The sequence below is a fragment of the Gordionus sp. m RMFG-2023 genome, chromosome 5, assembly GCF_954871325.1.
Source record: "Gordionus sp. m RMFG-2023 chromosome 5, tfGorSpeb1-WG-v2, whole genome shotgun sequence".
Lineage (NCBI taxonomy): Eukaryota > Metazoa > Nematomorpha > Gordioida > Chordodea > Parachordodidae > Gordionus > Gordionus sp. m RMFG-2023.
The window spans coordinates 30,837,978-30,865,407 of NC_088779.1; the positions used below are offsets into that span (position 1 = coordinate 30,837,978).

At 31.3% G+C, this 27,430-nt stretch overlaps 2 protein-coding genes across 3 annotated transcripts; one reads left to right on the top strand and one right to left on the bottom strand.

The window, feature by feature from the left end:
- The first annotated feature begins 216 nt into the window (after positions 1-216).
- On the top strand, positions 217-6,435 carry LOC135929876 (peripherin-2-like). 2 transcript variants are annotated; one of them, XM_065466612.1, is made up of 8 exons: positions 217-481; positions 1,193-1,309; positions 2,858-2,980; positions 3,418-3,523; positions 3,573-3,825; positions 4,829-4,970; positions 5,526-5,740; positions 6,243-6,435. In XM_065466612.1, the coding sequence occupies exons 1-8, from the start codon at positions 250-252 to the stop codon at positions 6,399-6,401; spliced, it is 1,347 nt and encodes a 448-aa protein (XP_065322684.1). In that variant the 5' UTR covers positions 217-249; the 3' UTR covers positions 6,402-6,435. The 2 variants fall into 2 exon arrangements, with proteins under 2 accessions (XP_065322684.1, XP_065322685.1); XM_065466613.1 differs by having other exon boundaries at positions 5,526-5,755; positions 6,243-6,331.
- A 2,460-nt stretch (positions 6,436-8,895) lies between these two features.
- LOC135930396 (probable ATP-dependent RNA helicase DDX23) lies at positions 8,896-26,414 on the bottom strand. Its single transcript, XM_065467191.1, has 17 exons — positions 26,279-26,414; positions 26,113-26,238; positions 23,301-23,514; positions 21,291-21,429; positions 20,572-20,699; positions 18,768-18,944; positions 13,323-13,402; positions 12,688-12,824; positions 12,265-12,353; positions 12,067-12,212; positions 11,526-11,703; positions 11,190-11,279; positions 10,913-11,062; positions 10,467-10,618; positions 10,003-10,111; positions 9,450-9,624; positions 8,896-9,314 (listed from the first exon to the last, which is right to left on the bottom strand). Exons 1-17 carry the CDS (start codon positions 26,386-26,388, stop codon positions 9,088-9,090), a joined length of 2,427 nt encoding a protein of 808 aa, XP_065323263.1. The 5' UTR covers positions 26,389-26,414; the 3' UTR covers positions 8,896-9,087.
- Between the last annotated feature and the right edge of the window lie 1,016 nt (positions 26,415-27,430).

Genomic DNA, 27,430 nt, shown 5'->3' on the forward strand with positions numbered 1-27,430 from the left:
GAAAGAAAGAAAAAAGAAACTTAAGCCCGTGGATTCATTTTGCACACATTTTACAAATTAGATAACAATAACATAAAAAATAAAATTGTGACAAAAAAATAAAATAAAAATAAGAAATGTTCTAAAAACAAAACATAAAATTTTAGAAAAAAATAGTATATAATAAATTTAAATTATGTACTATTTTTTTCCCTCCCCTTTTTTCATTGGCTAATTTCGTTTTTTTCGAATTGATTCCTCTAAAACAGAATGAAGGGATACTTAGGAATCAAATTCACGGAGCGGCGCAGGAAGATCTGCTGCGCCTTCTTACTATGGATATACAGCAAATGTTTATTTTCTTCCGTCATAAATATGGCGTCCGGCGCGTACCTTTGGGCGGAGCTTCATCATCATTCCAAATTGCTACCGATATTCAAAGACGACACCGTCACCGTTACCATTTTGTTAGTTTCGCTTCTCGGCGTTTTAATCAACATAAGTGCGTAAAGAAAATTAATTCATTTCGCATATTTATATATATATATATATATCAGAGACCAGCAGGCCCGACCTACCAGGTTCGGGTACATTTTAAAAAAAATCCGGGCCGGGCCTGAATATATAAAACCCGGACCGGGTTGGACCGAAAAATATTTTAGAAAGAAAAAAAATTTGGACCGAGCCGCGCAAATGGTACCTATGTATAGGTCTCCGATATACATTCACAATGAATATATATTGCAGAGTCCCTAAGAAGCCAAAATTTTAGAAATTTTCTATTTTCACAGTCCCAGCCCAGATTCCTTTTTCTTAAAAAAATTTTTTCTTATGGCCCCAAGTCCAGAATTTTAAAAATATTTTAAAATTATTTTGGCCATATTTCTCTAGATTGTTTTTTTAGATTGATATCTAAAAGATACGAGCAGTACTGTTAATGTTAGACTCCCTTTTCCAACTATATTAAAACTGATTCAAATAATATAGTTTAAACTTATCGTAATAATTCGTACGGAACCCGGTTTTGCAATATTTTTATCTTCTTCTGGACTTAGCACCGGAAATAGATCCGAACCATGCTGGTCTCTGGTATATATATTTATTAAAAATATTAATTTTAAATATAATATTTAAGAAAAAAACTTTGATTCATCATTGTTTGTAGATAGGAAAGCCTAAAATAAATATCATTTATATGTATATATATATATAGTTAAGATCAAAGTCGTATTCGATTATCACTTCCCGTATTCGAGATTGGCATGGGTAAAGCACATAAATTGGATCATGACAATTGATTGGTTGCTCACCTACGCTCTTTTAGGATTGGGTAAACTTACATTCAATTAATTTCGCAAATATTCCAAAAGGCAGTTTTCCTTTTTCCAAGGCATACAATAAATAAAAATAACCTGATGTTTAAGCCTTGAAAGGGTAATATTCCATATAGCTTTAAGCCAAATTATTTATGGTCAAGCAATAACAAAAATCCTAATGATATCAGTCTTATACCTGGATCTTAGGGTCGAGCAGCTTAGGAGCACACCCGAACTAATAAAAACGTTATAGTGCAATTTTTCGAGCCAAACTCTTTGAAATGAATAAATGCGTGAAAATTTTTTCTCATTTGTGAGACTATTACTAGATATCTTTGGTTAAGAATTCCTAACATTTATCAAATTTATAAGGTAAAAAAAATTAAACGAAATAGGATAATGAAGTCTTCTAATAAAATCTAGCCATTAGGGAAATTCATGAGAACATTTGCCTTGATTCATGGCTCTATATAGCTATGCAAGTTAACTCATCTCACCAATTTTAACTGTTTTTTTTATGTTATATATTTTTTTTATAAGTTTTTATATTATGTTAGTTATACATTCCTTTAGATATCAATTTTAAAATAAAATTATTTGTAAATGTTGTTACAGGTTATCTACTGAATATAACAATTTAATCTTTATTTTGCACTATGGTTTTGGTTAATTAATGCACTACATAATCAGCTGTTCAATATTTCGTGTAAAATTTTTATGTGAATATTAGGTTAAGAATTCTATTAGTCTTGTTAAAAGTTACTTTTGCAAAGTAACGTTACAAGATACATCAGTAAAAAAAAGTAATGAGTTATGGTTTTACTAGTTTTATATTTTTCATATTTAAATCGTTATACAAAATAATTTTTATTTGCATATTTTAATCAAAGCAATTTAAAGTAAAAAATAATTGAATTAAAAAAATATATAATTTTTTTATGAAAATTTATGCTTATATAAATATTATTGGATTTTATGATTAAACTATTTTTATATTAAGCGCCAAAAAGGCTGCCCTCATTTATAATTATCTAAAGTAACTGTTGTATTCCAAAAAAAGTTACTTATAGTTACTAAGTTATATATATATTGTTAAGAAAAATTAGTCACCGTTATTTTCTATGCGAACATGTATCCACTAGACATAGACAGCATTCGATTCTATTTATACGTAAAAAATTATGAAATTTTGAATAAAGTCTTCTAAAACAAGGTCATTTGATAATTAATCGAATAAATAAGTAGAGGTAAGCAGTGGCATACCAGCGATGCTTCCTAAGGGCCCCTATTCAAGCATTTTGTTCCTCTGTGAAGCTGGTCCTGCCACACTGGTTGTCGCGCCACTGGTTACGAGGTATGGCTATGACTTTTAAGAATTCGAAACAAATATATATTTACAGATAAGTTGATAAAGGAGGATGATCAAGTCATTCCAGATGGTCACTCAGAAACCCTCTAGATATAATTTATTCAGTGCATTTAAAATTAGTTATATGATTAAAATAAAAATATGTGTGTTGATCAAAATATACATTATATATATAACAATTTGTAATTATAAGGGAGTCTCTGTTTGGTTATCAAAAAAAATCTCAAAGAAAATGTAGATCTAGAACTGGCAGCCGCCATGCATAAGTATCGTTATGACATCGAAAGAAAAATTGAAATTGACAGAATTCATATAAGTTAAAAGTTTTTTATTATTATTATTTAACTTTAAAAAGTGATAAATAGGTAATGTTTTTTATAATTTATTGACTAAAACGTTTAAAATGTGTGTTTTTTTTAAATATATATTCAGTTTTTATTGGAATTTAAGTATCTTTTTGTTCCACTTCTGATACAGAAGAAATTCCCAGATATATATTTAATTAAGTCTTTATGTTAAGGACATGAATTTTAACCAGGGACCCTAACAGTTAGGTATATAAATTTTGGTTACAGTTTGTGCTTAGAAATTGTAAAAGCCATTTTTCTTAGTAAATCCACTAGAAAGATAAAGTGCCTTAATATTCAAAAAAATTGATATGCTGCCAATCAAAAAAATAATTCATTATATAAAATTTTGTCGAAAAATAGTTGACCAAAAATGACATTTTTCAAATTGTCATATTAAATTTAGGTTTTCGATGTTGCGGTAGATACTCCTACGCTGATTGGTTTAATGTCACGTGGTTGGAACATAAAGAAGACGTGTTCAAAATTGTGTTCGTAGAAGCCGTCGAAAGGTTAATCAATTGATATCACGACATTTAAAAATAAAATATATTCCACTAGTAATCCAGAACGTGATCTCTTGGCCAAAACTCACAAAATGATTGACAACGTTCCTTGGAGTTGTTGCGACCCGAAATCTCCTAGGCCATGCATTCATTTTGGAGTTCATCACAATAACCTGCATTACAATTACGATTACCGAGTCAAAACTACCCTATACGATAAGGGCTGTGTCGAACCTATTTACACGTATTTCGGAGAATATTTTATGCAATATTTCGCTATATCTACCTACATCATCAGCACCATAGAGGTTTCATTTAAACCAAAATGATTTAATCATAGATTCCTTTAGTGCCGCATGGGTCACATTGGGGGGTGGGGGGGCATGGCGTCATAAATAGAATAATTTGGTCCATTCCCGAAGAATTTATTATATCATCACTAAATACTAAATTGAACACATTATCGAGAAGTAGGTCTATAGAAAATTATATATTCGATTTTACTCGAGGTTCAGGGATACCAATAAAGATTAGAAAATAATTCGAATCGAATATCTTATGTATGATATTGAATTGGTGTCGCACCAAGATATATATTGGATATAAAACGTTGTTAATAATTTTGGCGTATTTCAACTAAAATATATACTGTATTTTTTTCTCTTTATTTGGCTAAAATTTTGTCGATGAAAACTGAGCAAAAATTATTATTTAATTAGATGTTTAATTAAGAAAGAAAGTTAGAAAGAAAGTTAGAAAGAAAGAAAGAAAGAAAGAAAGAAAGAAAGAAAGAAAGAAAGAAAGAAAGAAAGAAAGAAAGAAAGAAAGAAAGAAAGAAAGAAAGAAAGTCTAATAATGCTAGACAACACATATAATATAATTATTCGATTCGTCGTATAAGAGCAATAGATATTATTCGATTCAAAATTTACGAATTGAATTACGAATATTTATTAATCGGTTCGATTTTTTTTTCGAAACACCGATCAGGAGAAATTATAAGAAAATTATTTTTCCTTCCAAAACTTAACCCCCCCCCCCCCCCAAAAAAAAATACCATTAAATTTCTAATTCTATTTTGTATAAAAGGATTTAAGACGGGTCAAAGGCTTTTAGACCACTTCCGGCTTTGGCGGAGAATCTTTAGCCGGGATTGGATCGAAAATAATTTCAATTCCCGGTTTTGATTCAAGAAATGTTTTTAAAAAAAGTTATTTTTTATTTTCTTGTAGCTAAGATTGGGCTCTTAGTAAGTACATAGCGCATGCGTTAATTACTTTCATTTTTGTATTTTATTTTTTTTGGCGCCAGGGTTTAGCCCTATTTCTTCTGATGTACGTCAAATCTTCCATTTTTGAATCCATCAAAAACGAAGATTTGTTAGCGGACAGCTACGGTTATTTCATAGGAGGAGTTACCCTCTTTAAGGATATTAAGCAGAAGCACGAGACTCGTAAGTGTATATATATATATCTTATAATTTAAAAATGATGGATCTCTTAAAATCAATTTTTCCATTGGAAATTATTTTTTTCCTCGTTAAATACAATGAGCATTTTATCTATTTATAAAAAATAATACTTTTACAAAATTGCTTGAGTGTGATAATTTAATTTAGTTTTTTTATAATATCAAAATACATGTATTTTTAAAAATGTTTTTTTTTTAGTTTTTTTATAATATGGCATAATACGTGTTTTTTTAAAATGTTTTTTTTTTTTCAGTTTTATATTAAAATAAAAAACCCGGACAGAAATTTCTTAGTGTTTCTTTTTTTTGAGCATTTAAAAAACTGTTCCTAAAAATTAAGTTATTTTATCTCCTAGTCCCTTTTTTGTCCTTAAGTCTTTTCGCCCTGGGTTCTTTTGCCCTGCCAAAATTTAAGGAATATTTAAACTACTAATTTCATGTACGATTGTGTGACCAGAGACTATAAATACTCTGTTTTTATAAAAAAAATATCATCTTTTTTCCTATATTGATAAAAAAAAAATGAAATATATTTTAGTAATGAAAATGAAGGAAAAGGATATAAACGCCATGAACGATCCCGATAACTTGAAGGCGGAAATGGCCTACCAAAAATGGAGGCGCGTATCGCAAGTGTTAGCGGATAGAGTCTTATCTCCCCTGAATAAAATCAAAAAGGACTCGTTCGAATTGAGCAAAACCAAAATGGGAACTGGGCATAAGAAGGATTTGAATAGCGAGATGAATCGAAAGGTGCTAAAATCTTGAGTTAGCCATTTTCAAAAATTCGACTAAAATGAACCGTTTAAACATTGTATAAATATTAACCCCCATTTTAACAGTTGCGCATTATATAGGATCAGCACTAAATTTTTAGATTACTAAATTCTAGTTGATTTATAACCAATCAGTCGTCTTTATTCCTTATTCACACTATCCCTGAATCATGATGCAGCAAATTAATTACAATTTTTTTAGGGGGCGAGAATTATATATATAATAGTGAGTCAATTAATTAGACCCTGCAGACCCGGCCCGGTTTTTAATATTTTTAAATATATCCGGGCCGGGCCAGGCATCAGGGCCAAGCAGATGTTTATAAATGATATCGAAAGGCATTTTTTTTAACATCCTTCGATTTACTATAGTTGGGATGAGAGAGGGGGGGGGGTTGATGTTAGGTTTTTGAGGGGAATTTGCCTTGAGTGGATACTTACTTTATCACCAGTATATTATAATAATAAATATTTATTAGAAAATAGATGAAATTAGAGTTACCAGGGATGTTAGAGATGCAACGATGACGGAAAATAAAGAAGGCAAAAGATTAGACGTGAAGGAGAAGGGTATTTCGCCGAAACTTATTGAATTTAATTCATCTGAAGATTCGCAAACGGAGTCTGACTTCCAATGATTAGGAATTTTTAGCAGAGAAGTGTAAAATAATATCGCCATATTTTTTTAGGCTTTCTTCAATATACAAATTTACCATTATAAAATTCACTTTACCTGCCTTTATCATACATCTTTCTCTTTGTATTTATGTTATTGATTTAAAAAATTTTTTTGTTTTGTTTTAATGGTTTGATTGGAATTATTTTCCTCAATCATGTTAAATATAATATTGAATTTGCATTCGGATTATATATCCATTCGTGGCCAGGCTTAATTAATCTCTCCCTTTCTAAATAGAATCCAAATTTTTTAAAAATGATAGGATCGTGATACAGATCCTTTCATCGATACCTCCGCTTACCTTTTTCTAGGATTCTGATTTCCTAAAATTCTCAAGAAAATTCAACCCAACATTTTTGATAAGGTAAAATATGTAAAGAAAACGTTTAAACATTATCATGATTTTCCTCCTCTTCCAAAAATTGTGATTTATTTTAGATCTGTATCTTCAACTTTATTAGGTTCGGAGAATGATATAAACCTAATTTAGTTTATCCCTATTTCAATATTTAAAAAGTGAATTAGAATGGTAACAAAAATTAAAATTCTGGTGGATACTAAATTAGATCTATATTTTTCCCCCTCATTTTTTTTTAAAGAATAGATACGGACAATTTGCCAAAATTATCATCGAATCCCAAGATCATCTTTTTTGACCTCTAAAACGGTCTCATTGTGGCACATACCTATTAATAAATATCGATAATTCAAGAAATAAGATATAAAAGTAATATAATAATAAAATCTAGGATCGTTACCGATAGTTGAAATAATTTTTTTAAAAAAATTAGCGCGGCATTTTTTTCCGATGAATCGGTTTGAATGAGAAACCTATTCTGTCGATTTCTTAACAACTTCTGCATCAGTGTTTAGTAAATGAGCAATAAAATAGGATTTTCTGTCGCCATCCAAAGAACCCGATATGCCACTATTCCCATATGCGCGTAATAACCCCGTCATTCATTGCGAACACCAACTATTCGTTAGTGTTGTTAAACGGCTTGGTTTGAGGCGATCTTCAAAACCGGCTAACTCGATATTTTAGCCAGAAAAATATCGTCCAAATCTCACGATTTGGTGGGTAGATGTTCGAACCCTTATGCCACCTACGAACATAATCTTAAGAACTTATAACATTTTCCCTAATAAAATATTGAGTTAGCCGTTTTCAAAAATCGGCTAAAAATGAACCGTTTTTAAAAATCGGCTAAAAATGAACCGTTTTTAAAAATCGGCTAAAATGAACCGTTTTTAACAACCGGCTCGAAATAAACCGTTTTTAAAAACCAGCTCAAAATAAACCGCTTATAAAAACCGGCTAAAAATGAACCGTTTTTAAAAACCGGCTCAAAATAAACCGTTTAACAACACTACTATTCATATTAATGTTGTAAACGAAGTTGGTTTTTTTTTTCAAAAAAAAATGATGAACGTCGTTTCTTTTATTTTCGACGAACTTTGAACGCGAAAACGTTTTTTCGAAGAACGCTTTCGAATCGATTTTGGAAAATCTTATTTATTTTTATTCGTTTGAAAAATAAACAAATATCAATCCGAATTTTTTAAGGAAAAAAAAGGTTATTTTTTTAATCAGCTGTTCTTTACAACATATGAATTTTTTTTTAAACAAGGCCACTATTTACGTTCTATTATGGTTTGTTAACTTTGAATATTATTATTTATATTTTATAGATTAGTGTAAGCGTGAATGTTGCTATTTCATCATCATTATGATTTTATTTTCCTAGGGGGGGAGCGGGGGATTAAATTTCTGAGGGTTGGGGTAACGTCTTTGGATATATAAAAGTTATATTACAAATTAATTATATTTTTTTTTCTATAAATAAAAATATTTAAAACTATTGACTATAAACTCTATAAACATGGCTAATATATTGTGTTAAAAATATATGATATTTATTTGTATGAAATTAAATATTTAAAAAAAATTATTCATAAAGTTTTGAAAGAACGTAAACGCGTTTCTTTTTTTGAAGGCGAACGTTGAGCGCATTCGACTTTTTTAGAAATGTTTACAGCACTAATTCATACACATCTGATTTCTCCTGGCACTCCTACACATCCCAACTCCAGGTCTATAAATGAGTAATGGAATTTTTGCTTCCCAATAATGTTTATCTTAAAATTTGCCTCATAAAAAACGTCTAGCTGAAGCAGTATAAGGTTCAAATTTTTGTTATAAAATTTTTTTAAATATATATATTTAAAAAGTTAAATATATTCTTATAAATTTTTAGAGGGACCACCCCCCCCCCTCTATAAAGTGGCTAAAATATTTTTAAGAAACAAAATTTTTCTATCCATATAATCAAATAAGAATACACAATAATATACAAATCACAAATGGTATGATAATAATATTCTAGATTATAAATAATATTTGTTCATAATTATAAATTTCATCAATAAAAATTACCCCCCTTTAAAAAAACTTTTATCCTGCTCAATATTTATTCATATCAAATTAGGCATTTTCAAATTTTTTTTTACTTCATATATATATATATATATATTATAAAATATTTACAAAATTTTATAAATAAGTGTGTGTGTGATAAACATCCCCAAGACAAATCATAATTTTCGTAAATCTTTATATTTTTTTCCCTCTAATAAAAATTTGTTCAAGGCAAGTAAACCACCTCATCCTTCCTTTTCTTAGCCACGAAAGTTCCCGGTTTTATTTGAGCTTCTGGGTGATTCATAAGTTCGACGGGGCAAAACGAGGAGGGGCTAGATACGAGACATTGCTTGAGGTCGTAAAAAACGGCCGAGTCGTCTCGAGTTAAAAAGGATATAGCTATACCCGATTTGCCGGCCCGACCTGTTCGGCCTATTCGGTGGGTGTAATCTTTAATTATTTATTTTAAAAAATAAAATATTTAGTTCTTCCCAAAACTAAGGTTCTTATCTGTTTAAACTTCCTCACCTTCTAATCTTAACCGTGAGATATCCAGGATTTAGTGTTAAAAAAATGATTGATTACCTTCTATACTCTTGGCCATATCGTAATTGAGGACTATGGAGACGTCCGACACGTCTATACCTCTGCTGGCTACGTCCGTTGCTACCAGAATATGCTTTGTCCCGTTTTTGAGAGAGGCTAAAGCGAAATCTCTAGCTTCTTGACCTTTACCCCCATGGAGAGTGCACGATAGATACTGAATTTCGTGACAAACAAAATTAGAATTGGAATAATTATCTTCTCGTAACATTTATCAATATATATATATAAATGGACATGATTCATTTTAAGTTTAACCAATTGGTAGATTATATTCAAAAACTAAAAAAAAAACTAATGATCTCTGTAAATAGACCACAGCGCAGGTTTCTTAAAAGCAATATTTTGAAATCTGGGAAGGGCAAAATATCCAAACAATGTGGAAGCCTATTAAATACCAAAAATTTTTTTAAAAAAAATCATGGAAATGCTTTGTATACGTTTTCTGTATGATAATTGTTCTTATTTTATAAACGACAAAATTATTCGAGCCATTTTATTGCTTTAAACATATTCCAAATTTAAAATATAATACCCCCATTTTCTCCAAAGATTTGGCGAGTATATCAGCGCCCTTCTTTTGATTAACGAATATTATGATGGGAGGTTCCACGCCTTTATCCAGAATATCCAGGAGTTTTTTCCTGTTAAATAACAACAACAAAAAAATAATTAAATACTGTATAATTGTAACAAAGTGTAAATATTTAATCGGTATATAGAAAACTTTAAGAATAATTTTAAAAAGAAAATCTTGTTAGAGAACTGTTTCATTCATTCCATCAGTTTTTTATATTTCTTTCTTCTGGGGTTTAGTTAGTTTATCGAAAAAATCTATTTAAGGTACATTTTATTATTAACCAATGATCTTTTTTCTTTCACAAAACATAAAGGCAAAACATAGAATATATTGTTTCGCTAGATCAAAGAAAGCCTCGAGGAAATCAGGTTTAAAGTCATAAATAGGAAAAAAAAATGATATAGGGTAATTTTGTTAACCTTTTCTCGTTTTCCCCCACCATGTAAACGATTTGTTCCACTCTATCAACCGGTCTGCCGATAGAACCGATATATACAACGGCAGGCCTCCTCAAATAAGTCCTGGCCAAGCGTTCAACGGATGGGGGCATAGTGGCCGTAAACATGACGGTCTGAAATATGGGGAGGGGTTAAAAAAAAGTAATATATAGTTATATAGATAGGCGAGGTTTTGTCCTTTTCAACGGTAGGTTGTTGATACGCCAAATTATCCAACGACTAAATAAATGGGCGGATAAACCGGCGGCGTGACCGACCTTAATCGGCCAGCAGCGCGTAGGTCTAGGATAAGGTGTTAGCTGGCAAAAACCTGGTGGTTAAGTAACTATAAAACCCATTTAGTTAATTTCTTACTTTTTTTATATTATCCTTATGTGTCTGTAAAAAAAAATCGAAGAAAATAAAACTTGTCTGTATTTTTCTTTGGTGGCAAAATTTTTCATGATAACGGATTCGTCTTCGGCTTCTTCCGTATCAGGTTTTTTATTGCTGACAGGTAGGAAATCCAGTATTTTCTGGACGTCAGTTTCGAAACCCATGTCAATCATTCGATCCGCCTTAAACAGTTTCGAAGAAAAGTTGTCATAATATTTTCAAATAATAAGTTAATTAGTTTTGTGATTTCTTGTAATTTAAAAACGGTTTTTTATCAAAAATTATATATTTTTTTTAAAATGAGTAAACCTCGTCTAACACGACGTAAGTGCATTGATTCAGCACGATGTAGTGGTTAAGCAAGCAATCCAAAAGCCTACCAGGAGTAGCTATGACTATCTAAATTATTTTAAAAAAATATATTTTATACCATTCATTAGTTTCTTTCTAAATATCTCACTATTTCGTTTTCCTATTCCTAAAATAAACTTAAATATCTTCTTCCAAAATCTTATTTTCAAGCTACGGTCAAGATTAACGGATCCACATTAAATATTTTATATGACGTTTTTCTTTTCAATTTTAACTTAATCACTTCTTTCTCTTGACATGATCAAAAATCGTGAAGAAAAAAATTTACTAAACTTCGCACCCGCGTCTGAGCTTGAAACCTTGATCTTCTCTCGACAGCCCGCCTATCAAAGAAACCGTTCTAATTTCCAAGGGTCGGCCAAACTTAACAGTTTCCTCCTCGATTTGTTGGGCTAATTCACGGGTGGGCGCCATTATTATGGCGTAAGGTCCTTGGTCGTTATCGGAATCTCTTGGTTTGTTTTATGATTTTTTTAGAGGATTGATTTTTATTATATATTTTCTGAGGGTTAATATATATGTAGAGGCAAGATTAATACATAGAAGATCATGAATTAGCATAAATAATTTGCTCTACTATAAAATTGGTTGACAATTATAATTATCAGATATATACACGTTAAACCTAATTCATCTCATTTTTCATAAAATTTTAAAAATAATTTAATCATAAAGGCGGAAAATTAAAAGGTCCAAATAAAAATACGTTTAAAAAAAGTATAAAATAAGCCGACGCTAATTTTGAGCTCATAAGGCATGAATCTACCTCAAAAGTAACTCTAAAGGATAGTAACTTATACATAAAAAAATAAACCTGACTAGCTTAGGCAGTGAAGTGATCCAAACTAGCAAAGGAAGAAGAAATGCGAGTGTTTTACCAGACCCAGTTTCCGCCACTCCTATGATATCCCTATTTTGAAGACCGATAGGAATGGCTTGCCTTTGAATGGGTGTAGGTTCCTAAATAACGATAAATAATAAAACGTAATTTAAAAATAAAGAATTTATTGACCTTGTAACCAATCTTCTCTATGATATTCATAATTTCTTTGGGCAATTTGGCCTCTTTCCACGATCTATAGGGAACAGGTATCCGGCCACCTAATTGATTATAATTTTTAAAACATAAAATTGTAGTTGTCGTAGATAGTAAACTGAATCAATATATCACAATTAGATCATAATTATTAATCTATTCACTCCCCCTCCCGACAAAAAGAGGCCTAATACTGAATACCCACCGCGAAGAGTTTAACTATGTTAGCGAGTTCTCTGAAATTTTTAACTAGAAAACTTCTCTCCGAAAATCTAATCTTAAATCTTATTTTTTTTTGAAATTTGATACTTTTCTTTTTTCGAATGTCAGTTATTCAAAAAATTTGTTCAAATATATATTTATTTTAATAAAAAGGGAAGGGGGGGGGGAGTTGAGCACCTTTGATGCTGATATTGTAATCCTCTTTGAATATCCTCCAATCCCTATCGGTCATTTCTTCGAGCGATTTATCTGTCCAATGGCGATCGTCCCATTTCTCTTTGGCCTCCCTCTTGGCTACTTTGGTTAAGCGAGATCTGTGATAAATGGTAATAGGAAATCGAAATCAATTAATAAATATAACAGTAATATTAACGACGAAAATAATAACACGTGATATTAACTAATAAAAAAAAAGTGCCTCATCACCCACCAATAGAAATAAACAAACCGAGATTTCCATCCCAAATGGGAACACGTATTTTTTTTGAAGCATTGTAATTTTTTTCTTCTTAAATTAGAAACGTATGGGAAATCGAGAGAAATTAGATTTAAAAATCAAACGAAAAAATGGGTTTAGTTTTGTTCGTATTATTTGAGTTAGCGCCATAAACCGTGCAACAAGTAACTTAAGACCGTTCCTTTTTTTAAAAAAGTAGATTTTTTTTAGAGCTAACAAAATAGGTGGGAGGTGAACAGAAACAGTTTTCGTCACGGTAAATTAAAGTCAAGAATATTAAAAAAATAAATACGACCGTTCAAAAATGTTTACGAATGTATATTTTTAAAAAAAAAACAATAATCATAAGGTAAACTTTTCCTGTTCCTTTTCTGAGCAATTCCTTCTCTTCTCTATGAAGCGAGCATAGAATTCGGCCTGTTGTTTGCGTTGAGTCTTAAATAGAGAAATATTTTTTTTTATTTTTGAATAATGAAGTAACATTCAACCCGGGGCAAAACCGCAAGAAAAATCGAAATTTATTTATTCAAATTAAGATAAATTTGCTATCTGGTTTATTTATTTTTATTTTAAAAAAAAATCAAGAGAAATTAAACTTAAAAATAAGAAAAAATTTTTGAGTGTTTATTTTGAATTTAATAGTTGTTTTTTTTTTTGTATCATAAATATATTTAATACCAATCCCTAAGTTTGACATTCTCAGTGCGTTCATATCATAAGATATATAAGAAAAAAAAATTCTGATTTGGTTTTAAAATAAACAATCGATAAGGTTTTGGCTAGTGTTTTTTTTTTCATTCAAGTTTATAAAATAGAGCACGTATAACTTTAGATGAGATTAAGTGTGTGTGTTTTTTTTCAAATGGATTATAAACTATACATAATTCCAAATATATTTTATCTCACAACCTGAAGCCTTGCTCCTTTTAAGTATTCGTGAAATTACAAATGGTTTTGGTGTCGTTAGAAATATTTCTACGTTTGAGTCGGCTGGGTCAAACGTGGAAGCATTTGTGAAAGTGGAGGTAGGGATTATTGGGCTAAGTGCGCACATCAGCCAATGATGTGGGAATAGTGACTATGGGTTGTTTAGTTGTGAGGGCAAGGGCAGAGCAGAGAAGGCATTAAGGGTTCTAGGAATTGCTGGTGATAAGTTGGGCAGCCCAGAATGAGGACACTTTATTTTATGGTTACGATGAGATGGCAATGGTTACTTCAATAAGTTTATTACATAATGGGCAGTTACATCTGGTAGGTGCTGTGTGCTGAGGTCTAATAGGCTCATGCATTAGGAATTTTTATTATATTTTGGGTGAAGGTGAATATCATTATTGTTAAAAATCACAGATGTGTTTATGGATACAATCTATCTATTAGTGTCTGTAAATCAAAATGCATATAAGTAGAATGTGATGAGATTTTTGTTGACAGTTGCCATAAATTATACAATCCATATTACCGAATGAAATAATCTAAAATATCTGCTATCTGCATTATGATTTTAATATATAGAATTTCGTATGTACCATACTTCAAATCTAATTTATTATATGTGATCATGATAACTGTAAACATTTGATTGCAAAGATGGCTTTACAATGGGGTAATTGATCTATATCATTAGTAATAGCATTATTGTGTTGTGGGAATTGAGATGGATGAGGGAGACAATGCTGATGGTGAGTGGAACTAGATGCCTAAGTATACGGGTTAAAGTATCTAGATCGCAATAGAGCAGTATAGTATGCCTCATTTATGTCAATTCCCACAGTATAGTATTGCTATTACTAATAATATAGATTAATTACCCTATTGTACCATGTAGTTGCAATCAAAGTGTTACAGTATATTTCTTTCATATTGATTATGGATAACGTATGGTATGTAAATCATTCTATATATTAAAATTGTAAATGTAGTTGCATAAATGTTAGGTATATTTCTTTCAATAATATTGATTAACAATAATATCATGACATTTTTACTTGCATCTGCATCTTCAAGTTTGCAGAGTTAATACACTAGATTGTATCTATATGTATATCTGCAATTCATGCAGCTCAATAATGATATTCACCTTCACCCTAAATATAATAAAAATTCCTAATCCATGAGCCTACCAGACCTCAGCACAGCACCTACCAGATGTAACTTCCCATTATGTAATAAACTTATTAAAGTAACCATTGCCATCTCATCGTAACCATAAAATAAAGTGTCCTCAATCTGGGCTGCCCATCTTATCACCAGCAATTCCTAGAACCCTTAATGCCTTCTCTACCCTTGCCCTCACAACTAAACAACCCATAGTCACTATTCCCACATCATTGGCTGATGTGCGCACTTAGCCCAATAATCCCTACCTCCACTGTCAGAAATGCTTCGACGTTTGGCCCAGCCGACTCAAATGTAGAAATATTTCTAACGATACCAAAACCATTTGTAATTTCACGAATACCTAAAGGAGCAAGGCTTCAAGTTGCGAGACACCTGTGGAAAAACTTGACTTCCTTGTTAATTAATTAATCTTCTGTAAAACACTGGCTAGACACCCTGTCATTTGCCTTTACTACTTTACAAGTTCCTGATCCTGCCAGCAAAAAATCCCTGACCCAACAAATTAAGGATGCTACTATATACCCCTTACCCATCAATCACATTACCACATCTTTTACGAGTGATGACACAGATAAAAATATAAATCATATTAATTGACCTGCTCACCAAGACCAGGCTAATATCTAAAAAAAATGGACAACCTGAATGTTAAATCCGCTATACGTCTGGCAACCTCCGACAATAAGCTGGCTCCCTACGACTTAGTAACTTATCAGACCCTTCTCCTAAAACACCACTCACACGATTTCAAAAAGGAAATACCGATTTACCCTGAAACTCCTCTAATTGCGGCCTCTTACACCGCAAGCGACGTTTGAAAGGCTATTCTCTCCTTCAAACGCGATTCTTCACCTGGGTTCGATGGGTATATTCCTACAGGACCTAACTCGCACCTTACATAACACAACAAGGTGTTGTTCTAGAAAAAATTACCCAATTAATCAAACGTATGTCTACTGGAGGCATACCACCCGCCATTATTCCACTGGCTCTCCGGAGCTAAACTCATCACTCTCCATAAACCCGATATTCGCCCAATCGCTATCGGAACCACTTGGCGCCAATAAACTGCCAAACTAGTAGTTAGCAGATTATTGTTCACAATATCCAATCACCTTTGCCCGAATCAATTAGACGTAAAAGGTGGATGTGAGGTATCGCTTCACATGACCAGGATGTATCTGCAAACGGACCCCACCAACGCTATCCTAGTCAAAATAGACTTCTCCTCGAAAGCCTTTACCTCTCTAAGGCGTTGAGCTTTTCTAAATCCTATCTCCACCCTCTACCCAGAATACTCACAATTTATCTTCAATTGTTATGCTAATCCCTCACATCTTCAATTCGGAGATGGATTGATTCCTTCTAGCGATGGGATACAACAAGGTGATCCTCTAGGTTCCTTTTTGTTCTGTCTGGGCATTAATAGTCTAATACGAGATCATTAATGACCAATGCAAGCTAAATCTTCATAACTGATATATCGACGATGGTATACTAGGAGGCTCACCGACTGAAGTTATGAAGGCAATAAAAATAATAAAATCCAGAGGGAAAAGTTTGGGACTTCGAGTTAATCAAGACAAGAGCGAATATTGTCCTCTTGGGATCATTGACCTTAACTACGATACTATGTTCAATCATACACCATTGAACGCTTTAACACATCTCGGATCTCCAGTAGGTAAAGACGAGTCCTTTATCAAGTTCTTTGCCAATATTCTACCAGAGATATCCCTTATGCGCGATACACTATCTTGCCTCCCAGCTCACCAAGCTTTCTTCTTATTAAAAAACTCCCTTCTAGTTCCAAGAATTATATATACACTCCGATCGTCACTTTCTTATTTCTATATATTTCTTATTTCTATATATTTCGATGTCCTTATAATTTTATCTCAGATATTAATATATTAATGTATCAATTTCCTATTTCTATATAATATACTTTTATTTCCAAATAATAAACAGAATAAAAATATAATGTTATAAATTCTTCTTTTTCAGGGTTTTTATAACCCACATAATTAATAAAAAAAAATATTGATAAAAAACAAATAATATTGATTTAAAAAAAATAATATTGACAAAATTATAATATTGATAAAAAAAAACAAATAATATCGATTAAAAGAATATGAGTAATAATAAAGAAAAACAATACATATACACTAAAATAAGCGTGCCTACCACAGTCACGGATCTTTCAATATGATGTCAACCTCGCTTCACATGAACTGGAGATTAAACGCCTTACAGAAGATATACTCAATCTTAAATTTGGGGAATTATCATGGTTACAGGCTACCTTACCAACCAAATCCGGCGGCATTGGTATAAGGTCACCTTCCTTACTTTCCGTTAGTGCGCTCATATCCTCTCGGCTGTTCTGCGAGACCATCATTCAAAAACTCACAAAACATCCTGACCCCTTACTCCTACAGGCAATTGATCTATGGAAGTCCCTTTCATTAGTCGATCCTCCATCGTCGGCATTACAGAAGGATTGGGATAAACCTCTAGTTGGCAACTCGGTTGCATTCGTTAAATCAAGGAGCCAACCAGAGGACCATTCTCTACTCTTCTCCATTTCCGAAGGTAGTGGATACAAATTTCTTGATGACTTTCCTATCCCGAAACCTTGACCAGTTCCTAAGCAATGATGAGCTACGTCACGCCATCGGTCTTAGACTTAATCGCGTCATGATCAATACGTCGGTCAAACGTCGTCCAAAGGCCGTCACTCTCTATACTGCAAGTACTGTAGAGGCAGATTCATTAGGCATTCAAAATGCAATGATACCATTGCCAGGGCCTTAGAATCCGCCGGCATCCCATCAACCCTCGAACCTACTGGCCTTTACAAATACGATGGTAAGCGGCCCGATGGTTCGACTATGATCCCTTGGAAGAGGGGGGAATTCCTAACTTGGGATTTCTCATGCATCGATCCTCTTGCCCCTTCCATATAAATAGAGATGTCATACTAGATGCCAGAGGCGAATAAACTAGCTAAGTATTCGCCATCTCTTCCCGCCAATTATACATTCCTCCCATTAATCGCCACGACTCTAACGTCGTTCGGCTCTCAGGCCCTGGACTTCTTTAAAGAGCTGGGAAAACGGATCTCTGCTAGGACCGAGGATCCCAACGGGGGTATTCTTCCTACGCCAAAGATTAGCCATAAAAATAGTAAAATACAATTATCTCAGCTTTATTTTTTTAATATCTGAAACCCCGTAATTGAACATACTATGCATAGGATAGACTTTGGCCATTTTGCTGCCTATTATAATGTTAACGCTAAAAGGGAACTTGAATCTCAATCAATAAAAAATAGCAAGAATTAATGACTTTGTATATTTATGATTTACTAATATTATATTTTTTTACTATTATTATAACTTACCTTGATATATTGTCTAAATAAAGATTAACTAATTACTAATTATATTTCTAAAAATCTAAAAAAAAATGCTAAATATATCTTAGAAAAATTGATAATGCTTAAAATATGAAAAAGCTACAAAACAATTCTCTAAGATACAGCATTTTTAGATTTGGGTCTGAGGGGGCTCCCCAGTTAGTCTTCCTGGGATTATTTTTTCCACCGGTGCAACTAAGGATTAACAGCCGTTTCCATCCCACACTGGAACAACATGTTGTTTATTTTAAATTTAACCTTGATATCGATGCCGGCAAGATTTCCTCTCCCGTAGAACAATAAATCGTGCCGATCTTTGTAAATGGGATTGTAATCGATAGAGGTGTCCTCGGTAGCATCCCAATCGAACACGAATTTCCGCTCGTTGAGTCTGCGTGCACGCTTTTTCTTCTTCACAACTCCCAGGTACTTTTCCTGTTAACAAACAAAATATGAATTCAATTCAAGATTAAATTTTTGTTTAAAAAAAACGATTACGCCCTACATTGCATGGAATATAAAATACAATGGTGGTCAAATCGTAATATATTCATAGGGTTGGGGTTGTTGGGGTTAACCAATGGTATTTTTTCTTGGCGAATTATAGCGGACATTATTTCGGTTAGATATTTATCACGAAAACATAATACGTTTTTTAAGAGAAAAAATGAGAACTCCCAGTTGGAGGATGAAGAATGGGACTAAGATAACCGGATATTGAATTATAAATGTGCTGTCGTAATCGTTAAAATTATAGACAACATGGACCTATCGCAATCATCGTATATCAATATTCTGGCGCATTTTAAGGGACCGTAATAAGCGTTACGGAAAATGGCATTTTTACCACAAATTTATATCCAATTTTTTTTTAATAGCATGTTTAAGGGTATCTTAAGCTTATACGTACATCGTTGGTCATGGGATAAGAGAACATAACTTTGTTGTGAATTCCTTTGAGCTCAGCTGTATTTGGAACCGAAAAATTAAGGAATTATAAAAATTATTTGTGAAAATCTCAATTATCCTTTTTTTTAAAGAGATTCTAACATTTCAGAATTGAATTTGAATATTTACCCGCCAAAGGAAAATAATAATGGCGTCTTACTGTCAAATCGATCACGATTCGGCCGACCCCTTTTTAAAATTGTCTAAAATTGCTGGAATTATTTAGATCGGTAATAAAATATATGGACAAAGCAGTAAGTTTTAGCTTCGCTTAGCACATATTCTCTCCCCATCTCGAATAATAATCATGAAATTTTTCTTGGTCACAGAGAAATTGTATTTCCGATAGTATTAAACTTCCAGTTAGTATCTTATTGACCAAACTCCACAGAGATCCTTTCTATTGCTACTATTTATACCTAATACAAAAAAACTTGGAAGTCATAGATAGTAACGAAATTACAAAAATAATTATTTCCGTCTCGAAATGGAAAACAGATACTAGCATTGGTAGTAACGATAATCAAATCGGCAAAGCGATTTACGATACAAAATAAAATTTACAACACACTCAACCTATCCCATGTCATCAGCTCGAATCTTTCACTGGGCATGAAATAAAATTTGTCGGGAGTAATAAAAATATGGGCATCATCTAATCATGAATTTTCTTAAACTATATGGTTCATAATGGACTTATATTCATCGTTTATAAAAATATAAAATTGATGCTTGCTAACTATGTAAAGTTAACCCCCCCCCGCCTAACACTAAAAATCTACCGTAACTCACCTGTCCATCATGTTGAAACACCCGCCCCTTTGACTGATCTTACTCGAATGTCATAGATAGGAGTTCATAAACATATCAAAAAATTAAGTTATAAAGTTGCCGAGATAAGCCCTTTTCTTTCGATTCCCATTGAAACCACCAGCGTTGCAAACGATATAATAGGCGTTGGGGACAAGATACCCGGAAGGTGCACAGTAAAAGGGGGGGGGGAGAAGAAATACTTTGCAAGGTGCGGTTTTACTTCCGTTTCCTAGATTTCGCCCTGGTTTACCTAATTTCGAACTTTGAGTCACAATTTATTTATTATTTATAATTTCTAAACCTTGATGGCACCGAGTTCTTTGTCCTTGTCCTTTTCCTCCTTGATTTTGGTTCTTTCTTCCTCCTTTTCTTTGTCCTCTCTCTCCCGCCTTTCGCGTCTCTCCCTGCGCTCTTTCTCGTAAATGGTTTCTAAAACGACAATCATTATTATTACAGTAAATAATGGTATCTCGTATATGGTTCCTTTTTTTTAGCTTTATCTTTCTAAATTTAGCTTTCATTTTTTTCCCCTTTCTCTATTCTTTTCCTACCACCATTTCCTTTATATATTATATTTATACCAAATGTTTTGGCCAAGTTTTTAAATACTCTTAGTTTTTGTTAAATAAGCCAACTAATTGAATGTTTTTTAGGAAAGTTTTCTTAAATCAATTCTTATTTTTTTGATATTTTGTAAAAAGTTTCATGTAAAAATTTTAATGCTCTGAGGCTGAGCTTCGTTTTCCCCCTACCAACCAGGAGAAGCCCCACACTATAATTTTTTATTTATTTAAACCTAGGAATGATTCCACATTTGAGCTATGAAATGCTGGCTAGGGTTTCAACGTTCAACAAGCCCGCCCGCATCAGCTTATTCACCTACATGTGCTGTCATTTTATCATAATCAAGTTAAGGGTACGCATGGTAAAACATCAGGTACTTTTGAAGTACTGACGAATTACCAAATTATTGGTAAAACCCAATGCTGAAAATGAGATACGAATAAAAATATTGTTTACCGTTGCTCTGCAAGGCTTGTTTCAGAAACAGCTGTTGCCTCTTCCTGACTTCGTCGTTGACCTTCTTCTTCTCCGAAACCTCCTGCTCTCTTCTTTTAATGGCTTCGGCAGCGCGTTCTTCTTTACTCAAAAATTTGGGCTATAAAAAATTATAAAAGAAAGATGAAATCGATTTTCGAGTGGAATTGCGCTTATGATACAGCGCTCAACCCGGTTTAAATTATTCAATTATTTTAAGCCTGACAAGTCTCCCGAATTTTTTTCCGAAACCGGTCCCGGTTTTAAGCTTGATCAGTTTAAATATTTTTACCCCCGTTTTGTAAATCGAATCGAATATATAGGCCTTCCAAAACCCACGAACAGAAGGATTGGGATGCGTGTTGAAAATACTCCCGAATTCTCTTAAATCGGTTATAATTTCTAAATAAACTGAAAGTTTCTTTTAGGATTGTGAAGTGTCAAAGATAATAACACGTGATGAGAGATGGAAAAATAATCCAATATAGACTAACAAACCGATCCAGACCCCAAATTATCTTATATATTGGATACACAATAAAATATTGTTATTAGTAAGGCCAACTCGTTCAGACCGAATCCGATATTCGTATAAAACCGATTCGATATCCGATATTTACATTTATTTACAATCCATCCTTAAGCCAATGTCATAAAAAATCGGTATATTTTTTTGCAAAAAAGTGAATAACTACAGGCAAAGCAAGAGCACCGCAAAACCTTTAGTTTCTCACTGGCCAAGCATGCAGCCCGACAATTCGTTTATTAAAAGTGTACGCACATTCAAGCAGATGTAGCTAATTTCATTGGCTATAGTAAAAGCCATAAGGGTATATTTCGTCTAAAATACCTTTCAATAGCGGAATCGATAAGTACTAATTCATTATCGGTTAGTGTTAGTTAGATGAGTCGAGTTGAGCCGATTTACAAGACTAACTCAATACTAGGCAGCAAAGCCTCGAAATTCTGCTAATAGATGTCCAAACCCTTTGCTCTTTCTATGAGCAAAATCTTCAGGATTGAGTTAATCTCAAATGGAGCCATTTAACAACATTAGTTAGGATTTAGTATCATTGTTTTTGGGGCCAAATCAAAATTCGTTGCATTCTCGCGAATGATTAAATCCATTTATTTTCCCAAAAAAGTTAAATCATTTCTTTTTATTCATTGTTACTGAGAAACCCAACAATTTTCATTGGTCCCCAGGTTTGATATTCCAAGTGAAATCGACAGTCACATTGCGTCACGGACAAGTTAAGGGGGGTATTTAGCACCATCTTCAACTGTATCACCTGCATCTTTTATAGCATGCGAGATTGGGCAGAAGTCTGCAATGACCGGTCTTGATTAAGCAGGACAAAAAAATTAACGGGTCGAGCTTTTGGGCTGGATTATTGAATATTGAGTTATAATCCATAAAGTATATCGGGATAGGTCTTGTTTAAAGAAACGGGGCGGGAAAATTTAAAAAACTAAATTTCAACCTGGCCAGACCTAAGAATTGCTTACAAACGGGATCTTATCCATAATTTAAGCAATTGCATTAAAATTGGTAGAATAATATAAAACCACACACCTCTATATAAATTATATAATGTAAATAACTTTTGTTATGAAAAGTAGCAAATTAATAATTAAATATGCCCACCACTCAAACTAAATGAAATTAACTCGCATGTCAACACAATAACAATCACATTAAATACACAGCTATCGTGAAATATAATTTTTGGTAAATGAGGCTTATCTTATATTGCTTAGTTTAAGCCAGGCTTTTATATTTATAGACAAAATTGACATTATTAAATAGTGTAAATTTTTACAATATCAGAATGATGACCAAAACAGCTTTTTAATGATTTATGGCAGAGACCTGCAGGTCCAGCCCTAAGCCAGGGTTTAAGGCCAGACTGGACCATATTTTAACTGGGCAGCCCAATACCTCTGCAGGTCTTTGATTTATAGCTTAAAATTGATATCAAAATTTTGTACTTTGCTAAGAGCTTCCTGATCGGCCTTCTTTTTAGCCAGAATTTCTTCCAATGATAATGGAACCTTTTTAGCTGGCTTTGTTGGATCGTTTTTATCGACAAGAAATTCATCTTCCTCAATTTCCATTTTCTTATGACTATTAACAACGAAGGGAATTTTGGAATGACTACGAGGTTTTAGTTTAGCATACTTATTTGCAATATCACTGTGATCTCTATTGAGCCAAGTATCCGTTCAAGAAAAATAATTTTATAAAAAAATATTTATTAATTTCAATTAACTGTATAAGCATTTCATTAAATATATCAATTGTCCTGCCACTTGCAGATAATAATACCATTCTTTTCGCTTTTGTAATCAGAATAAAACTTACACATGACATTATAAACTACTTAATTATAATAACTACATAAATTGGTTCTAGCAAGATTCGAGTTATTTAATATTTAATTTAGACATGATACTAATCAATAGTTAACCCTGAAATGCTTAACTAGGCATGGAATAGTTTCATTGGTAAAATTAAAATTTGAGAACACGAATTAAATAGTCACAACCTCAAAATTAAGCAATCCTTTTTCAGACTTTTACATACTATTTTATAAAAAAAATATATAGGGAAATATTCCAAAAATTATTAGGTGATGAATACAAATTATCTTGTTGACTGATCTAAATCATTTGCAATTACTCAGGTTTGGTCTTTGACCCTTGTCAGGGATTGGCATATTCCAACCAAAGGGCAAAAGATTCTCCAGCTGTGCAGGACAATATGTGCTAAATATGTTTACAGAGTGGATTTTGACGGACCTTTTAAAGCCGAGAATTGAGTAAATTATGTCTTCATCTTTTGTAAAATAAATTACGAGGCAATCTAGACAACTTGTACGAAGTTATTTTATGGACAAGGCAAAAATAATTCTTAAAAAATTTCTATAAGCTAGGTTTGGCCTAGATGCAGTTTCAAACTCAAATCCTCACCTTTATCTTCCAATAGGAATATTATTACTCTATTTTGTAACTTTTTAATTATGTTATTATTTTACTATGTTAAAAAAAATATATGTGGGAAGTAAATTCAAATTTGCTAATTTTCTATAATAAAATATCATATTCAATTGATATATAACCAAATATAAATATACATTTAAAAAATATGATTGGAGTAGTTAAACGTCTCTATTTATGCCAATTTTAAAAATGGCTAAGTCAATATTTTATCCAGAAAAACATTACGGAATCCTGAAGATTTTGGTCATAGATGCCACAAAGGTTTGGACATCGATTGGCAAAATCTTAAGGCTATGACAATATTCTCCAAAATATTAAGTATAAAAAATAGGCTGAAATCATGCCATTTAACAACACTAGATGTTAAGAAAGTAAACCCTTTCATTTTGAGTTTTTAAAAAAAATCACTAAAAATGGAAGAAATGGCATCCATTGTTCCCAGAATTGTGGACGACTTTTAAAAATATTTATGATATTATCCTATTTAAAAATTCAATTTAAATCATCTCGTTGGCCTAGAATTGGAGTACTTGCTCCATTTGCGCAAATGTTTAAAATGAGAAAATCAACATTAAAATCAATCAAATATAGGAAAAACTCATTGATCAATTTTATCAGAGCTATAACTTTGGCAAAAATTAATATTTTTTTAATCTAGTTTTTATTTTTACATATATTAGGAATAAATAAGTTATTATCCACTTCTAACTCAAAATTGAATATGTCAAGTGGAGTACTCTAGACCGACGATCTATTAATTTCAAATTTATTTTAAAAATTCAACAGAAGTGTGTACGTTTCTAGCAATTTTGATAGGGAACCAATTTTTCTATGATTTTTGAGAAAAACTATCACCAGCAACTTTACAAAACTTGAAAAAGAAATAAAAAAAAATTCAGCTTAACTTTGGCTTCATCAACTGCACTGCAGGTTCATATTAGGGCTTTAATAATTAAAAGAAAAATTTTTACCGATTAACCAATCTATCTTAATTAAAAAAAAATTATTAAAAACTTTAAAATCTAACAATTTTGGTTATTTACTCAAAAACAAAAAAATTCGGCTCATTTATAAATCTTAACATTTTATATGGTTTGGTCAATAAAAATCCAGGCTTAATCACTGGATTAAAGATTACTAAAGAATTTTAATAAATCATCATTAAAATATAAATTTACAATTTTATCAAAAAAAGCAGATATTTTCAAAATTTTATAATACCTTAGGTCATGTAAAAATTAGAAAGTTATCAATTTTTAACATGATCATTTTTTAAATAAAAATTATATTTTAAATTTATTTCCCATAATTACTTTTTATAGAAAGTTATCAATTTTTAACATGATCATTTTTTAAATAAAAATTATATTTTAAATTTATTTCCCACAATTGCTTTTTAATTTTTAAGTTTCAATAGGTAATCTAATGCTATTGCATATATGACTCAATTCGTAAATATTATTTGAGTGAATTAGATGGGGAGGGGGGGGGGTACTCAGAGTATTGGTCAGTATCAGCTTTAATTAAAGTTCAATCAATAATAAAAAATGATACTTAAATTAAAATCTATTTCAAAAAATTATAAGCTAATTTCTAGGATAAGAAGTATCAGCAAAAAAGTGATATGTATAAATATGGTGTAGGTCCCAATTTACTGTGAAGTATTCCAAAAATGCACATAAAAAACAAAATTATAATTTTAAATATATTCAAAGTAAAGTAATTTATTATATTAGTCTCAAGATTATTATTATACATATTAATATTAAAAAGTTTTTATAAAAAAAATTATTTTGAATACCTCTTTTCAATACTTTTGTTTTCATGTGTTTGATGATTATCGTATCTATTATCATTAGAATGTCGTTTATCATTATCTTTTAAATTATTATCATGTTTATGCTTTTCCTTTTTGTGTTTTTTATGTCTGAAAAATTGTCTGTAAAAATAGTTAAATATAAATAAACTTTTTATGGTTATCTACAAGCGTATTCTCAACTTCTAATTTTGAATAAGAACTATTTTCTTTATGATTGATACTATGAGAAGAATCAACATCCATATCAGTCGAAATCATTTTTTAAAGAATATGCTAGACATTTTATAAAATAAGAAGATTGACATCTATATTATTTAAGTTAGAGTTAGGGTAAAATGTTGTGACATGGTAAAATCTGTGTTATTGTATACTTTAATTTAATCTAATTATTATTTATAGAATTATATTAAACATTTCTATACTAAGCTTTTTTTTTCTTTATTTGTAATTTTATTATTCAAATACTTTTTACTTAAAATTATTAAATTTTATTGTATATTATAATCTTTTGTTATAATTTTTTTGTATCTTTGATATAAGTATATTCGTTTTACCGTTATTAAATTTTATCTTATTTGATAGTCCAGAAGATAAAAGCAAGATGATTCTTAAATTTTGTATATCTGATATCTAATTTTTATTTAAAGCAGAACATAGTAAATTATTCTTCAACAATAAATAATTTATCATAGGACTTTGACACCCCAATAAAAAATTAATTTGAAGCGACCCTTTAAAACCCATCAATTTACATAAGCTTGAAAAATTATAAAAGAACTACTAAGTGATTTTTAAAATTGTATTTGTGCTTAGAATAAAAAATAGGCAATATTTTTAGTTTTGTATACATTTAAAAAAAGCATTCGTTCCCGTCGGTCTAATAATCGAAAGAAATTCGCGTTCAACGCTGGCCGCTGAAAATAATATTGCTATATTATTTTTAATAAATATGTATTTTATTTTTAAAATTTATTAAAAATATTTTATTTTTCTTTTGAAATTTTTTAGATGAATTATTCTTAACTAAATTGTACACTAATTCATCAAAATAATATTTATTAGAATTTTTGAAAACTTTTTATGCAATATAAATTTAGGACAGAAGGTTGATCCATATCTCACAGAACAAATATTAATTTAAACGTTTTTTACCCGGGTTGAGCTCTTAAAAAAAATAGTAATTGATGTTTTAAATAGTATTTTTGAAAGTATATAAAATATGGATATGAATGCATTTAAAAAATAATTGGTCGTTGATGAGCAAATTGCTATTGACTAGGCAGTAAATAATATTCACCAT